This window comes from Rhinoraja longicauda, chromosome 19, assembly GCF_053455715.1.
Source record: "Rhinoraja longicauda isolate Sanriku21f chromosome 19, sRhiLon1.1, whole genome shotgun sequence".
In the NCBI taxonomy this organism is placed as follows: domain Eukaryota; kingdom Metazoa; phylum Chordata; class Chondrichthyes; order Rajiformes; family Arhynchobatidae; genus Rhinoraja; species Rhinoraja longicauda.
Genome location: NC_135971.1, coordinates 3,098,352 through 3,115,777, shown reverse-complemented (window position 1 = coordinate 3,115,777; position 17,426 = coordinate 3,098,352). Strand labels below are relative to the sequence as shown.

The window sequence follows — 17,426 nt, the reverse complement described above, 5'->3', positions numbered from 1 at the left end:
CCCCCCACCCTGGGGTGCTCCCACACTACCATCCCCCCCCCACCCTAGGGTGCTCCCTCACTACCATCCCCCCCCCCACCCTGGGGTGCTCCCTCACTACTATCCCACCCCACCCTAGGGTGCTCCCTCACTACCCTCCCCCCCACCCTGGGGTGCTCCCTCACTACCCTCCCCCCCACCCTAGGGTGCTCCCTCACTACCATCCCCCCCCACCCTAGGGTGCTCCCTCACTACCCTCCCCCCCCCCACCCTGGGGTGCTCCCTCACTACCCCTCCCCCCCCACCCTGGGATTCTCCCTGACTACCCTCCCCACCCCCACCCTGGGGGTGCTCCTCACTACCCCTCCCCCCCCACCCTGGGGTGCTCCCTCACTACCATCCCCCCCCCACCCTGGGGTGCTCCCTCACTACCATCCCCCCCCCCACCCTGGGGTGCTCCCTCACTAACCCCTTCCCCCCCTCCCCCCCCCCAACCTGGGGTGCCCCCTCACTACCCTCCCCCCCCACCCTGGGGTGCTCCCTCACTACCCTCCCCCCCTCCCCCCCACCCTGGGGTGCTCCCTCACTACCATCCCCCCCCCACCCTGGGGTGCTCCCTCACTAACCCCCTCCCCCCCACCCTGGGTGCTCCCTCACTAACCCCCCTCCCCCCCACCCTGGGGTGCTCCCTCACTACCATCCCCCCCCACCCTGGGGTGCTCCCTCACTACCCTCCCCCCCCCACCCTGGGGTGCTCCCTCACTACCCTCCCCCCCCACCCTAGGGTGCTCCATCACTACCACCCCCCCCCCACCCTGGGGTGCTCCCTCACTACCATCCCCCCCCACCCTGGGGTGCTCCCTCACTACCCTCCCCCCTCCCCCACCCTGGGGTGCTCCCTCACTACCATCCCCCCCCACCCTGGGGTGCTCCCTCACTACCCTCCCCCCCCCACCCTGGGGTGCTCCCTCACTACCATCCCCCCCCACCCTGGGGTGCTCCCTCACTACCCTCCCCCCCCCCACCCTGGGGTGCTCCCTCACTACCCTCCCCCCCACCCTGGGGTGCTCCCTCACTACCCTCCCCCCCCCCACCCTGGGGTGCTCACTCACTAACCCCCTCCCCCCCACCCTAGGGTGCTCCCTCACTACCCTCCCCCCCCCACCCTAGGGGTGCTCCCTCACTACCCCCCCACCCTTGGGTGCTCCCTCACTAGCGTGCATTGTTAGATCAGAAGACCACATAGCTTTTGCACTGTGTATAATGGAAACATAGAAACATAGAAAATAGGTGCAGGAGTAGGCCATTCGGCCCTTCGAGCCTGTACGCACCGCCATTCAATATGATCATGGCTGATCATCCAGGTCAGTATCCTGTACCTGCCTTCTCTCCATACCCCCTGATCCCTTTAGCCACAAGGGCCACATCTAACTCCCTCTTAAATATAGCCAACGAACTGGCCTCAACTACCTTCTGTGGCAGAGAATTCCACAGATTCACCACTCTCTGTGTGAAGAAATGTTTTCGCATCTCGGTCCTAAAAAACTTCTCCCTTATCCTTAAGCTGTGACCCCTGGTTCTGGACTTCCCCAACATCGGGAACAATCTTCCCGCATCTAGCCTCTCCAACCCCTTAAGAATTTTATATGTTTCAATAAGATCCCCCCTCAGTCTTCTAAATCCCAGCGAGTACAAGCCGAGTCTATCCAGTCTTTCTTCATATGAAAGTCCTGCCATCCCAGGGATCAATCTGGTGAACCTTCTCTGTACTCCCTCTATGGCAAGAACGTCTTTCCTCAGATTAGGAATGTCTTTCTCCATGTAATGCAATTTCAATTAGATATCAATATCAATTAGAGATCAATATCAATTAGATATCAATATCAATGGTTCATTTTGTGAATAAGCGTGCATTGTTAGATCAGAAGACCACATAGCTTTTGCACTGTGTAATAGATTATTTCTCTATCTAATGCAATATCAATTAGATATCAATATCAATTAGATATCAATATCAATATCAATATCAATGGTTCATTTTGTGAATAAGCGTGCATTGTTAGATCAGAAGAACACATAGCTTTTGCACTGTGTGTAATAGATTATTTCTCTATCTAATGCAATATCGATTAGATATCAATTAGGGATCAATGTCAATTAGATATCAATATCAATGGTTCATTTTGTGAATAAGCGTGCATTGTTAGATCAGAAGACCACATAGCTTTTGCACTGTGTAATGGTTTATTTCTCTATGTAATGCAATATCTATTAGATATCAATATCAATTAGATATCAATATCTAATCCTCAATATTGATGGTCTCCCAGTATCCACCTCACCTCACATCCGGAATCTTGGAATCATCTTTGATCAAACCCTCTCCTTCGACAAACACATCAAACACATCACAAAGCATGCCTTCTTCCACCTCAAAAACATTGCCCGTCTCCGTCCATCCCTCTCCTCCACAGCTGCAGAAACCCTCATCCACGCCTTCATCACCTCCCGTCTGGACTACTGCAACAGCCTCCTCTATGGCGCACCCTCAAAAATCATCAGTAAACTTCAATACATTCAAAACTCCGCTGCCCGTCTACTCACCCACACCCCGATCCGTGACCATATCACCCCCGTCCTTTACAAGCCCCACTGGCTCCCCATCCCCCAGAGAATCCAGTACAAAATCCTCCTCATGACCTACAAAGCCCTCCATAACCTGGCCCCATCCTACCTGACCGACCTCCTCCACAGGCACACTCCCACCTGCACCCTCCGCTCTGCTGCTGCCAATCTCCTATCCCCCCACATCCGGACCAAACTCAGATCCTGGGGGGACAGGGCTTTCTCCATCGCTGCTCCCACCCTATGGAACTCACTACCCCAAACCGTCAGAGACTCCCCCACACTCACCACATTCAAAACATCGCTGAAGTCTCACCTGTTCAGCACTGCCTTCAACCACTGAAGGTCACCTCACCTACTGTCTCCTTTCTCTGTTCGTCTAATTATTTATCTATTTATTCATAGAAACATAGAAACATAGAAACATAGAAAATAGGTGCAGGAGTAGGCCATTCGGCCCTTCGAGCCTGTACGCACCGCCATTCAACATGATCATGGCTGATCATCCATCTCAGTATCCCGTACCTGCCTTCTCTCCATACCCCCTGATCCCTTTAGCCACAAGGGCCACATCTAACTCCCTCTTAAATATAGCCAATGAACCGGCCTCAACTACCTTCTGTGGCAGAGAATTCCACAGACTCACCACTCTCTGTGTGAAGAAATGCTTTCTCATCTCGGTCCTAAAAGACTTCCCCCTTATCCTTAAACTGTGACCCCTGGTTCTGGACTTCCCCAACATCTGGAACAATCTTCCCGCATCTAGCCTGTCCAACCCCTTAAGAATTTTATATGTTTCAATAAGATCCCCCCTCAGTCTTCTAAATTCCAGCGAGTACAAGCCGAGTCTATCCAATCTTTCTTCATATGAAAGTCCTGCCATCCCAGGGATCAATCTGGTGAACCTTCTCTGTACTCCCTCTATGGCAAGAACGTCTTTCCTCAGATTAGGAATGTCTTTCTCCATGTAATGCAATATCGATTAGATATCAATATCAATTAGAGATCAATATCAATTAGATATCAATATCAATGGTTCATTTTGTGAATAAGCGTGCATTGTTAGATCAGAAGACCACATAGCTTTTGCACTGTGTAATGGTTTATTTCTCTATGTAATGCAATATCAATTAGATATCAATATCAATTAGATATCAATATCAATTAGATGTCAATATCAATGGTTCATTTTGTGAATAAGCGTGCATTGTTAGATCAGAAGAACACATAGCTTTTGCACTGTGTAATAGATTATTTCTCTATGTAATGCAATATCAATTAGATATCAATATCAATTAGATATCAATATCAATATCAATGGTTCATTTTGTGAATAAGCGGGCATTGTTAGATCAGAAGACCACATAGCTTTTGCACTGTGTAATAGATTATTTCTCTATCTAATGCAATATCAATTAGATATCAATATCAATTAGAGATCAATGTCAATTAGATATCAATATCAATTAGATATCAATATCAATGGTTCATTTTGTGAATAAGCGTGCATTGTTAGATCAGAAGACCACATAGCTTTTGCACTGTGTAATGGTTTATTTCTCTATGTAATGCAATATCAATTAGAATTATTGGTGCAATTTTGCTTTCTTGCGATACGCTATTTTAAGATGCAGATAGTAGATCTATAATGGCGGGCGATTTCCGTGCGGGCACTGATGGCCCTTGCCTGACGTTCTTCACCTTTGCTCTCCTCCCCGCAGGTGAACCGCTTGGAGGCAAACAGCCAGCAGCAGCAGCAGCAGAAGCAGGCGCCACCTTACGCGTGACTTTAGCTGGCGGCCTCTTCTCCCTTTTGGAGAGTGGCTGCCTGCCCTCTCCCTTCGGCCTCAGGTGTTTCTCCTGCAGCCACTTGGCAGGCATGAGAGCCTTGCCGGCCAGGAACCTCACCGGCAGCCCTCTGACCCGGAGTAGAGGCTTCACCTGGAGCGGGCTCCTGAGGGGCAGATTCCACATCGGCGCTGGTATCCTGACCGGGAGCGACCTCAGCGACCGCCTCCTCAGTAACAGTGGCCTCCTCTTTGTGGATCTCATGGCTTTAAGTTTAGACTGTAAAAACAACAACGAAAATAGACATTACGTCCTTGTGGCTAAAGGGATCGGGGGGTTTGGAGAGAAGGCAGGTACGCGATACTGAGCTGGATGATCAGCCATGATCATATTGCTGGATGATCAGCCATGATCATATTGAATGGCGGTGCGTACAAGATAATTAGGGGGTTGGACACATTAGAGGCAGGAAACATGTTCCCAATGTTGGGGGAGTCCAGAACCAGGGGCCACACAGTTTAAGAATAAGGGGTCGGCCATTTAGAACGGAGATGAGGAAGAACTTTTTCAGTCAGAGAGTGGTGAAGGTGTGGAATTCTCTGCCTCAGAGGGCAGTGGAGGCCAGTTCGTTGGATGCTTTCAAGAGAGAGCTGGATAGAGCTCTTAAGGATAGCGGAGTGAGGGGGTATGGGGAGAAGGCAGGAACGGGGTACTGATTGAGAGTGATCAGCCATGATCGCATTGAATGGCGGTGCGTACAGGCTCGAAGGGCTGAATGGCCTACTCCTGCACCTATTGTCTATTGTCTATTGTCTATTGTCTATTGGCTCGAAGGGCCTAATGTGACCTCCTCCTGCACCTATTTTCTATGTTTCTATTACGTCTGCTCACATAGAGACATAGAAAGTAAGTGCAGGAGTAGGCCATTCGGCCCTTCAAGCCTTTACGCACCGCCATTCAATATGAAGATGCCTGGGATGGCAGGACATGGCTTGGAATGGCACCTGTTCCACACTCTCTGAGTAAAGGAGCAGGGAGGTTCTGCTGCAGTTGTACAGGGCATTGGTGAGACCACACCTGGAGTATTGCGTACAGTTTTGGTCTCCTAATCTGAGGAAAGACATTCTTGCCATAGAGGGAGTACAGAGAAGGTTCACCAGATTGATCCCTGGGATGGCGGGACTTTCATATGAAGAAAGACTGGATAGACTGGGCTTGTACTCGCTGGAATTTAGAAGATTGAGGGGGGATCTTATAGAAACTTACAAAATTCTTAAGGGGTTGGACAGGCTAGATGCGGGAAGATTGTTCCCGATGTTGGGGGAGTCCAGAACAAGGGGGTCACACAGTTTAAGGATAAGGGGGAAGTCTTTTAGGACCGTTTTTTTTCACACAGAGAGTGGTGAATCTGTGGAATTCTCTGCCACAGAAGGTAGTTGAGGCCAGTTCATTGGCTATATTTAAGAGGGAGTTAGATGTGGCCCTTGTGGCTAAAGGGATCAGGGGGTATGGAGAGAAGGCAGGTACGGGATACTGAGTTGGATGATCAGCCATGATCATATTGAATGGCGGTGCGTACAGGCTCGAAGGGCCGAATGGCCTACTCCTGCACCTATTTTCTATGTTTCTATGATCATGGCTGATGCATGAAGAATTCCTCCTCTCCCAAGTTCGTGAGTAGGCGCACTCAATATTCTTAGCCCCTGCAACAGGCTCTCTCTTATCAGTGTGCTTGATGTTGTAGGACTTTGCTTCCGAATGGTCTTGTCTCCAACTCACAGAAACGTTTCAACCTGCCTGCAAGACGTTTCTTTTAATTGAGCTTTTCACTGCAGTCCAAAGAGCACCGATATTATCCAACAATTATTGACATGGGGAAGGACTTGGTTTGAGTTGATTGGTTGCAAAGTCCACGACTCTCTCAAGAGCATCTAATTGATCAAATGCTCCAGTGATCTCAATGATAATTTTTCGGCTCTTAAATGGCCGCCCTGCCCCTCATTAACGATCAAAGTCTGACACTGCAGATATGAGCCTAATTTCCTGTTCTTTTCCAACAGCTTTTTGGGACATTGCAGTGCGATCATTGGCAAGCTTGGTCATGGCACCTGCTCTCCACGAGACGGCAAGACATTGCAGAAAGTTGTGGACAGAGCCCAGCCATTATGCATACCCTCCCCCCCTCCCCAACCCCTTCCTCTATCCTCCATCAGTACCATCTACACCACTCACTTCAGAAGAGCAGCCAATGAAAGGAAGCATGCAGGTACAGCAGGCAGTGAAGAAAGCCAATGGAATGTTGACCTTCATAACAAGAGGAGTTGAGTATAGGAGCAAAGAGGTCCTTCTGCAGTTGTACAGGGCCCTAGTGAGACCGCACCTGGAGTACTGTGTGCAGTTTTGGTCTCCAAATTTGAGGAAGGATATTCTTGCTATTGAGGGCGTGCAGCGTAGGTTCACTAGGTTAATTCCCGGAATGGCGGGACTGTCATATGTTGAAAGACTGGAGTGACTGGGCTTGTATACACTGGAATTTAGAAGGATGAGAGGGGATCTTATTGAAACATATAAGATAATTAGGGGATTGGACACGTTAGAGGCAGGAAACATGTTCCCAATGTTGGGGGAGTCCAGAACAAGGGGCCACAGTTTAAGAATAAGGGGTCGGCCATTTAGAACGGAGATGAGGAAGAACTTTTTCAGTCAGAGAGTGGTGAAGGTGTGGAATTCTCTGCCTCAGAAGGCAGTGGAGGCCAGTTCGTTGGATGCTTTCAAGAGAGAGCTGGATAGAGCTCTTAAGGATAGCGGAGTGAGGGGGTATGGGGAGAAGGCAGGAACGGGGTACTGATTGAGAGTGATCAGCCATGATCGCATTGAATGGCGGTGCGTACAGGCTCGAAGGGCTGAATGGCCTACTCCTGCACCTATTGTCTATTGTCTATTGAGCTGTTCACTGCAGTCCAAAAAGCACCGATATTATCCAACAATTATTGACGTGGGGAAGGACTTTGTTTGAGTTGATTGGTTGCAAAGTCCACGACTCTCTCAAGAGCATCTAATTGATCAAATACTCCAGTGATCCCAATGATAATTTTTCTGCTCTTAAATGGCCGCCCTGCCCCTCATTAACGATCAAAGTCTGACACTGCAGATATGAGCCTAATTTCCTGTTCTTTTTCAACAGCTTTTTGGGACATTGCAGTGCGATCATTGGCAAGCTTGGCAATGGCACCTGCTCTCCACGAGACGGCAAGACATTGCAGAAAGTTGTGGGCAGAGCCCAGCCATTATGCATACCCTCCCCCCCTCCCCAACCCCTTCCTCTATCCTCCATCAGTACCATCTACACCACTCACTTCAGAAGAGCAGCCAATGAAAGGAAGCATGCAGGTACAGCAGGCAGTGAAGAAAGCCAATGGGATGTTGCCCTTCATAACAAGAGGAGTTGAGTATAGGAGCAAAGAGGTCCTTCTGCAGTTGTACAGGGCCCTAGTGAGACCGCACCTGGAGTACTGTGTGCAGTTTTGGTCTCCAAATTTGAGGAAGGATATTCTTGCTATTGAGGGCGTGCAGCGTAGGTTTACTAGGTTAATTCCCGGAATGGCGGGACTGTCATATGTTGAAAGACTGGAGTGACTAGGCTTGTATACACTGGAATTTAGAAGGATGAGAGGGGATCTTATCGAAACGTATAAGATTATTAAGGGGTTGGACACGTTAGAGGCAGGAAACATGTTCCCAATGTTGAGGGAGTCCAGAACAAGTTGCCACACAGTTTAAGAATAAGGGGTAGGCCATTTAGAACGGAGATGAGGAAAAACTTTTTCACTCAGAGTTGTGAATCTGTGGAATTCTCTGCCTCAGAGGGCAGTGGAGGCCAATTCTCTGAATGCATTCAAGAGAGAGGTGGATAGAGCTCTTAAGGATAGCGGAGTCAGGGGGGTACGGGGAGAAGGCAGGAACGGGGTACTGATTGAGAATGATCAGCCATGATCACATTGCATTCAAGAGAGAGCTGGATAGAGCTCTTAAGGATAGCGGAGTCAGGGGGTATGGGGAGAGGGCAGGAACGGGGTACTGATTGAGAATGATCAGCCATGATCACATTGCATTCAAGAGAGAGCGAGATAGAGCTCTTAAGGATAGCGGAGTCAGGGGGTATGGGGAGAAGGCAGGAACGGGGTACTGATTGAGAATGATCAGCCATGATCACATTGCATTCAAGAGAGAGCGAGATGGAGCTCTTAAGGATAGCGGAGTCAGGGGGTATGGGGAGAAGGCAGGAACGTGGTACTGATTGAGAATGATCAGCCATGATCACATTGCATTCAAGAGAGAGCGAGATGGAGCTCTTAAGGATAGCGGAGTCAGGGGGTATGGGGAGAGGGCAGGAACGTGGTACTGATTGAGAATGATCAGCCACGATCACATTGAATGGCGGTGCGTACAGGCTCGAAGGGCCGAACGGCCTCCTCCTGCACCTATTGTCTATTGTCTATTGTCTAAAATCCCCCCATTTACAACACACCCAGATGAACGCAATGGGCCGAGCGAGACCTGGCACAGACACGAGTCACATCAACCACGAGCTTCCACAAAAACCACAAACTCACTGCTCCTAGACTAGTCCAGATCACATTTGCTTTAGGAATGACGTCAATCATCTCCATCATTGAGCCTTGCGTTCTCTCTTCACCTGCGATGGTCCCTGTGGTGATGGGTGTTGTTGCAATTATGGGTGACACCCAAACACTTTGCCCCACGAGTGGCCGTAGCCATGGCAACGCAGAGGCTAGCATGTCATAATGGCCGCCACATAGTCAATCACATCAGAATATATTTAAACCAGACACCTTTTACAAAAAGACACCCACACATTTTAACCAGAACCAGGGGTCACCGTTTAAGGATTGTTCACAGTTCACAGTTTAAAGATTGTTCACAGTTTTGGTCTCCTAATCTGAGGAAAGACGTTCTTGCCAGAGAGGGAGTACAGAGAAGGTTCACCAGATTGATCCCTGGGATGGCAGTTTTGGTCTCCTAATCTGAGGAAAGACATTCTTGCCATAGAGGGAGTACAGAGAAGGTTCACCAGATTGATCCCTGGGATGGCAGGACTTTCATATGAAGAAAGACTGGATAGACTCGGCTTGTACTCGCTGGGATTTAGAAGATTGAGGGGGGATCTTATAGAAACTTACAAAATTCTTAAGGGGTTGGACAGGCTAGATGCGGGAAGATTGTTCCCGATGTTGGGGAAGTCCAGAACAAGGAGTCACACAGTTTAAGGATAAGGGAGAAGTCTTTTAGGACCGAGATGAGAAAGTTGTTTTTCACACAGAGAGTGGTGAGTCTGTGGAATTCTCTGCCACAGAAGGTAGTTGAGGCCAGTTCGTTGGCTATATTTAAGAGGGAGTTCGATGTGGCCCTTGTGGCTAAAGGGATCAGGGGGTATGGAGAGAAGGCAGGTACGGGATACTGAGTTGGATGATCAGCCATGATCATATCGAATGGCGGTGCGTACAGGCTCGAAGGGCCGAATGGCCTACTCCTGCACCTATTTCTATGTTTCTATGACGACATTTTAGTAGGCAGAAACTTGCAGAAACATTTACAAAGAAAAAGAACAAAAATCTGTGAATTGGTAGATGAGATATAATCTGCATGTTAATGGTATCATCACACAGACTGTTCCCCCAAAACACTGATTACACTGCCAGAGGCATAACGAACGGCGGGTTTTATTACTAAAACCCATAACAAGAGGAGCAAAGAGGTCCTTCTGCAGTTGTACAGGGCCCTAGTGAGACCGCACCTAGAGTACTGTGTGCAGTTTTGGTCTCCAAATCTGAGGAAAGACGTTCTTGCCATAGAGGGAGTACAGAGAAGGTTCACTAGATTGATCCCTGGGATGGCAGGACTTTCATATGAAGAAAGACTGGATAGACTCGGCTTGTACTCGCTGGGATTTAGAAGATTGAGGGGGGATCTTATAGAAACTTACAAAATTCTTAAGGGGTTGGACAGGCTAGATGCGGGAAGATTGTTCCCGATGTTGGGGAAGTCCAGAACAAGGGGTCACGCAGTTTAAGGATAAGGGGGAAGTCTTTTAGGACCGTTTTCTTTCACACAGAGAGTGGTGAATCTGTGGAATTCTCTGCCACAGAAGGTAGTTGAGGCCAGTCCATCGGCTATATTTAAGAGGGAGTTAGATGTGGCCCTTGTGGCTAAAGGGATCAGGGGGCATGGGGGGAAGGCAGGTACGGGATACTGAGTTGGATGATCAGCCATGATCATATTGAATGGCGGTGCGTACAGGCTCGAAGGGCCGAATGGCCTACTCCTGCACCCTATTTTCTATGTTTCTATTAGAGGTATCACAAAATGCTGGAGTAACTCAGCAGGTCAGGCAGCACCTAGGAGAGATGGAATGGGTGACGTTTCTCCAGACTGAAGGGTCTCGACCCGAAACGTCACCCATTCCTTCTCTCCAGAGATGCTGCCTGACCTGCTGAGTTACTCCAGGAATTTGTGATACCTCCGATTTGTGCCGTTATTTTCCGACACATTTCAATGCAGTTTGCATAATTCCAAAGTTTGGAGATACTACTCAACTCAGAAATGTGGTTTAATAAACTGAGATGATAGGAAACAGGTGGTGGGAATGGCGGACAGGCAAAAGAACATTAACATGTGGACAAGAAATATGTGTAATCTTCAGACAGACCCATGTGTGCCTGGCCTTTCAGTTAATAAATGTGTCTGAAGAAGTATTCCAACCCAAAATTGATTAGACCCAAAACCCTTCTTGATTAAGTCCGGGTATCAGAGGTTGTGGGGAGAAAACAGGAGAGGGGGGTTCGGGGGGAGAGATAGACCAGCCATGATTGAATGGCGGATATATATGTGTGTGTGTGTGTGTATATATATATATACACACACAAAATGCTGGAGAAACTCAGCGGGTCAGGCAGCATCTCTGGAGAGAAGGAATGGGTGAAGCAAAGAGTAGGAATAAACGGGTCCTTTTCGGAATGGCAGGCAGTGACTAGTGGGGTACCGCAAGGCTCAGTGCTGGGACCCCAGTTATTTACAGTGTATATTAATGATTTGGACGAGGGAATTGAATGCAACATCTCCAAGTTTGCGGATGACACGAAGCCGGGGGGCAGTGTTAGCTGCGAGGAGGATGCTAGGAGGCTGCAGAGTGACTTGGATAGATTAGGCGAGTGGGCAAATGCATGGCAGATGCAATATAATGTGGATAAATGTGAGGTTATCCACTTTGGCGGCAAGAACAGGAAAGCAGAGTATTACCTGAATGGTGAACGATTAGGAGAAGGGGAGATGCAACGTGACCTGGGTGTCATGGTGCACCAGTCATTGAAAGTAGGCATGCAGGTGCAGCAGGCAGTGAAGAAAGCCAATGGTATGTTAGCATTCATAGCGAGGGGATTTGAGTTTAGGAGCAGGGAGGTTCTGCTGCAGTTGTACAGGGCCTTGGTGAGACCGCACCTGGAGTATTGCGTGCAGTTTTGGTCTCCTAATCTGAGGAAAGACGTTCTTGCCATAGAGGGAGTACAAAGGTTCACCAGATTGATCCCTGGGATGGCGGGACTTTCATATGAAGAAAGACTGGATAGACTCGGCTTGTACTCGCTGGAATTTAGAAGACTGAGGGGGGATCTTATAGAAACATATAAAATTCTTAAGGGTTTGGACAGGCTAGATGCGGGAAGATTGTTCCCGATGTTGGGGAAGTCCAGAACAAGGGGTCACGCCGTTTTATCGATAAGGGGGAAGTCTTTTAGGACCGAGAGGAGAAAACATTTCTTCACACAGAGAGTGGTGAATCTGTGGAATTCTCTGCCACAGAAGGTAGTTGAGGCCAGTTCATTAGGTATATTTAAGAGGGAGTTAGATGTGGCCCTTTTTGCTAGAGGGATCAGGGGTTATGGAGAGAAGGCAGGTACGGGATACTGAGTTGGATGATCAGCCATGATCAAATTGAATGGCGGTGCGTACAGGCTCGAAGGGCCGAATGGCTTACTCCTGCACCTATTTTCTATGTTTCTCTGTTTCTATGTCTGTGTGCCATTGTATGTTCGTTCTTAGTACCTGAACTGATGTACAGCACTTTGGTCAACGTGGGTTGTTTTTAAATGTGCTGTACAAATAAAATTGACTTGGCTTGACTGGACTAAACATTATTCCCTTTATCTGTACACTGTGGACGGCTCGATTGTAAACACATATAGTCTTTCCACTGACTGGATACTCCATTTAGAACGGAGATGAGGAAGAACTTTTTCAGTCAGAGAGCGGTGAAGGTGTGGAATTCTCTGCCTCAGAAGGCAGTGGAGGCCAGTTCGTTGGATGCTTTCAAGAGAGAGCTGGATAGAGCTCTTAAGGATAGCGGAGTCAGGGGGTATGGGGGAGAAGGCAGGAACGGGGTACTGATTGAGAGTGATCAGCCATGATCGCATTGAATGGCGGTGCGTACAGGCTCGAAGGGCCGAATGGCCTCCTCCTGCACCTATTGTCTATTGTCTATAGCATGCAACGAAAGCACACGACAATAAATTAAACAGAGCCACGAAAATCAGACCATACATAACGGATTACAAAAGTTTAATACATTGTTCACATAATTTGGAAAAGAAGGCACATATTTCACAGGCAGAAACACTGTTATATTCACCACACCATTTGCATTCAGGGTTAGTGTTTAGACAAGTAGTTAGATCGGTCACAGCTCAGGCAAACCGAGATCTGGAACATTCTGCAGGTATCAAAGAACGAGCAGCATTTGCTGCTTTACAAATAAAGACACAAAGTGCTGGAGTAACTCAGCGGGTCAGGCGGCATCTGTGGAGAACACGGATCGGTGACGTTTCACAGAGTGCCGGAGTAACTCAGCGGGTCAGGCAGCATCTGTGGGGAACACGGATCGGTGACGTTTCACAGAGTGCCGGAGTAACTCAGCGGGTCAGGCGGCATCTGTGGAGAACACGGATAGGTGACGTTTCACAGAGTGCTGGAGTAACTCAGCGGGTCAGGCGGCATCTGTGGGGAACATGGATAGGTGACGTTTCACAGAGTGCTGGAGTAACTCAGCGGGTCAGGCAGCATCTGTGGGGAACATGAATAGACAATAGGTGCAGGAGGAGGCCATTCGGCCCTACGAGCCTGTACGCACCGCCATTCAATGTGATCATGGCTGATCATTCTCAATAAGTACCCCGTTCCTGCCTTCTCCCCATACCCCCTGACTCCGCTATCCTTAAGAGCTCTATCTAGCTCTCTCTTGAATGCATTCAGAGAATTGGCCTCCACTGCCTTCTGAGGCAGAGAATTCCACAGATACACAACTCTCTGACTGAAAAGGTTTTTCCTCATCTCCGTTCTAAATGGCCTACCTCTTATTCTTAAACTGTGGCCCCTGGTTCGGGACTCCCCCAACATTGGAAACATGTTTCCTGCCTCTAGCGTGTCCAACCCCTTAATAATCTTATATGTTTCAATAGGATCCCCTCCCATCCTTCTAAATTCCAGAGTATACAAGCCCAGTCGCTCCAGTCTTTCAACATACGACAGTCCCGCCATTCCGGGAATTAACCTCGTGGACCTATGCTGCACGCCCTCAATAGCAAGAATATCCTTCCTCAAATTTGGAGACCAAAACTGCACACAGTACTCCAGGTGCGGTCTCACCAGGGCCCGGTACAACTGTAGAAGGACCTCTTTGCTCCGATACTCAACTCCTCTTGTTATGGAGGCCAACATTCCATTGGCTTTCTTCACTGCCTGCTGTACCTGCATGCTTCCTTTCAGTGACTGATGCACTAGGACACTCAGATCTCGTTGTACGTCCCCTTTTCCTAACTTGACACCATTCAGATAATAATCTGCCTTCCTGTTCTTAACACCAAAGTGGATAACCTCCACATTAAACTGCATCTGCCATGCATCCGCCCACTCACACAACCTGTCCAAGTCACCCTGCAACCTCATAGCATCTTCCTCACAGTTCACACTACCCCCCCAGCTTTGTATCATCTGCAAATTTACTAATGGTACTTTTAATCCCTTCATCCAAGTCATTGATGTATATTGTAAATAGCTGGGGTCCCAGCACCGAGCCTTGCGGTACCCCACTGGTCACTGCCTGCCATTCTGAAAGGGACCCATTGATCCCCACTCTTTGCTTTCTGTCTGTCAACCAATTTTCTATCCATGTCAGTAGCCTACCTCCAATACCATGTGCTCTAATTTTACCCACTAATCTCCTATGTGGAACCTTGTCAAAGGCTTTCTGAAAGTCGAGGTACACCACATCCACTGACTCTCCCCTGTCAACTTTCCTAGTTACATCCACAAAGAATTCCAGAAGATTAGTCAAGCACGATTTCCCCTTCGTAAATCCATGCTGACTCGGAACGATCCCGTTACTGCGATCCAAATGCTCAGCAATTTCGTCTTTTATAATTGACTCCAGCACCTTCCCCACCACTGATGTCAGACTAACTGGTCTATAATTACCCGTTTTCTCTCTCCCTCCTTTCTTAAAAAGTGGGACAACATTAGCTTCCCTCCAATCCACAGGAACTGATCCTGAATCTATAGAACATTGGAAAATGATCACCAATGCGTCCACAATTTCTAGAGCCACCTCCTTAGGTACCCTGGGATGCAGACTATCAGGCCCTGGGGATTTATCAGCCTTCAGTCCCATCAGTTCACAGCTAGATAGTTCCAGATTCAGGAACAAACGGCCGAATAGCTCACGGCCGAATGTTTCTTCCCAGCTGTTATCAGGCAATGAACTGTAACCAAGAGAGGAGTCCTGACAATAGACAATAGGTGCAGGAGGAGGCCATTTGGCCATTCGGCCCTACGAGCCTTCAATGTGATCATGGCTGATCATTCTCAATCAGTACCCCGTTCCTGCCTTCTCCCCATACCCCCTGACTCCGCTATCCTTAAGAGCTCTATCCAGCTCTCTCTTGAATGCATTCAGAGAATTGGCCTCCACTGCCTTCTGAGGCAGAGAATTCCACAGATTCACAACTCTCTGACTGAAAAAGTTTTTCCTCGTCTCCGTTCTAAGTGGCCGACCCCTTATTCTTAACCCCTGACCTCCCCTCTATTTTAATGCAAACCCTCAAACTATCATTAATCAGATGTTATCTTGCTCTAAACGTTATTCCCTTTGTCCTGCATCTGTATACTGAGTGTGGCTTGATGTGTGGAAGGAGGCCCTTCGGCCCACACCGACCGCCAATCACCCCGTACACTAACACCATCCTCCACGCTGGGGACGATTTACAGCAGCCGATTAACCTGGTAACGTACAAATCTTTGGCGTGTGGGAGCAAACCGGAGAAAACCCACGCAGGTCACGGGCAGAACGTGCAAACTCCGTACAGGCGGCGCCCGTGGTCAGGATCGAACCCGGGTCTCTGGCGCCGAGAGGTGGAAACTTCACCGCTGTGCCACCGTGCTGGCCAATTTTCGTCAGACTGGTCCCGAGGGGAGTCGGTCTAGATGTTGAGTGAGTTGCCCCCCCCAAACCCCTCGGCCATCGCCCAACACCCCCGAATGGCATCTGTCCGAGATTGTTCAACTGGAGACCCGGTGTGTTAGCGGCAGGGTGAAGCTGGAGCCTTCGTGAGGGGGTGCAATTCATGGGGATCGCTAAACATGAATGTCGGAGTCATTGGCCGGCTTGCCAGAGGCCTGGCTGAGTTGGGCAGTTCCGCCATGTTCGGGGAATGGGGAGAGAGGGGTGCAGATTTCCATGGTGTATTGCGAGCCCCAGGGGCTGAAGAAGGGGAAGATTTCATCGTTGAAGTCCGCTCGGAAGCTGTAGATGTGAGCCAGGTTTTCTGCGTCGTAGAATCGGACTAGGCCGAGATCGCGGTTGAGGTAGACGCCGATGGTTTGGGCTGTGGCCGATCCCTCCAGTCGCAGTGGCGGGTCGCAGTTGGCATCGTAATTTAGGCCGCGTTTACCGATGGCCCAGATGCGGTTTTCCGGGCAGAGGGTGACCCAGTCGTGCCTGGGGAGGTCTTGGACAGCTACCCCCATGTCCCAGTCCGGCTTGTTGCCCACAAAAACCTCCCAGTACTGGGTCCCCCGTCGATAGCCATCCTTGGCCATGACAAACAGCCGCGCCGTGAAACGCATTTCGTCGTCCTCCCGCCCGCTCCCCCACTCCTCCTTGAACGAGACAGTCAGGCAATCCTCAGAGACGACCAAGTAAGGGTTGGCCGTCAGTGGGTCAAACGACACCCGCACTGGAGAGGGACAGGAGAAAGATGGAGGCAAGTTAATCATCGCACCACAACCAGAGAGCAACGCTAAATAACCATAGAAACATAGACAATAGGTGCAGGAGTAGGCCATTCGGCCCTTCGAGCCTGTACGCACCGCCATTCAATGTGATCATGGCTGATCATCCAGCTCAGTATCCCGTACCTGCCTTCTCTCTCCATACCCCCTGATCCCTTTAGCCACAAGGGCCACATCTAACTCCCTCTTAAATATAGCCAATGAACCGGCCTCAATAGACAATAGACAATAGGTGCAGGAGGAGGCCATTCAGCCCTTCGAGCCCGTACGCACCGCCATTCAATGCGATCACGGCTGATCACTCTCAATCAGTACCCCGTTCCTGCCTTCTCCCCATACCCCCTCACTCCGCTATCCTTAAGAGCTCTATCCAGCTCTCTCTTGAAAGCATCCAACGAACTGGCCTCCACTGCCTTCTGAGGCAGAGAATTCCACACCTTCACCACTCTCTGACTGAAAAAGGTTTTCCTCATCTCCGTTCTAAATGGCCTACCCCTTATTCTTAAACTGTGTGGCCCCTGGTTCTGGACTCCCCCAACATTGGGAACATGTTTCCTGCCTCTAATGTGTCCAATCCCCTAATTATCTTATATGTTTCAATAAGATCTCCTCTCATCCTTCTAAACTACCTTCTGAGGCAGAGAATTCCACAGATTCACCACTCTCTGTGTGAGAAAAAA

The 17,426-nt window shown here is 49.2% G+C and overlaps 2 protein-coding genes across 3 annotated transcripts in view; one reads left to right on the top strand and one right to left on the bottom strand.

Moving 5' to 3' along the window:
- The window catches only part of LOC144603008 (zinc-binding protein A33-like), an 852,507-nt gene that overhangs the window by 470,971 nt on the left and 364,110 nt on the right, over nucleotides 1–17,426 (top strand). The window contains 1 exon segment of the mRNA XM_078416133.1: nucleotides 6,420–6,437. Within this exon segment, the coding sequence (XP_078272259.1) occupies nucleotides 6,420–6,437 (18 nt within the window).
- LOC144602999 (butyrophilin subfamily 3 member A3-like) overlaps nucleotides 13,016–17,426 on the bottom strand; it is a 41,027-nt gene continuing 36,616 nt past the window's right edge. For both annotated transcript variants that reach the window (XM_078416124.1, XM_078416123.1), the window contains exon 12: nucleotides 13,016–16,691. In XM_078416124.1, the coding sequence (XP_078272250.1) occupies nucleotides 16,090–16,691 (602 nt within the window). In that variant the 3' untranslated portion in view covers nucleotides 13,016–16,089. The remainder of the gene's footprint in view (nucleotides 16,692–17,426) is intronic.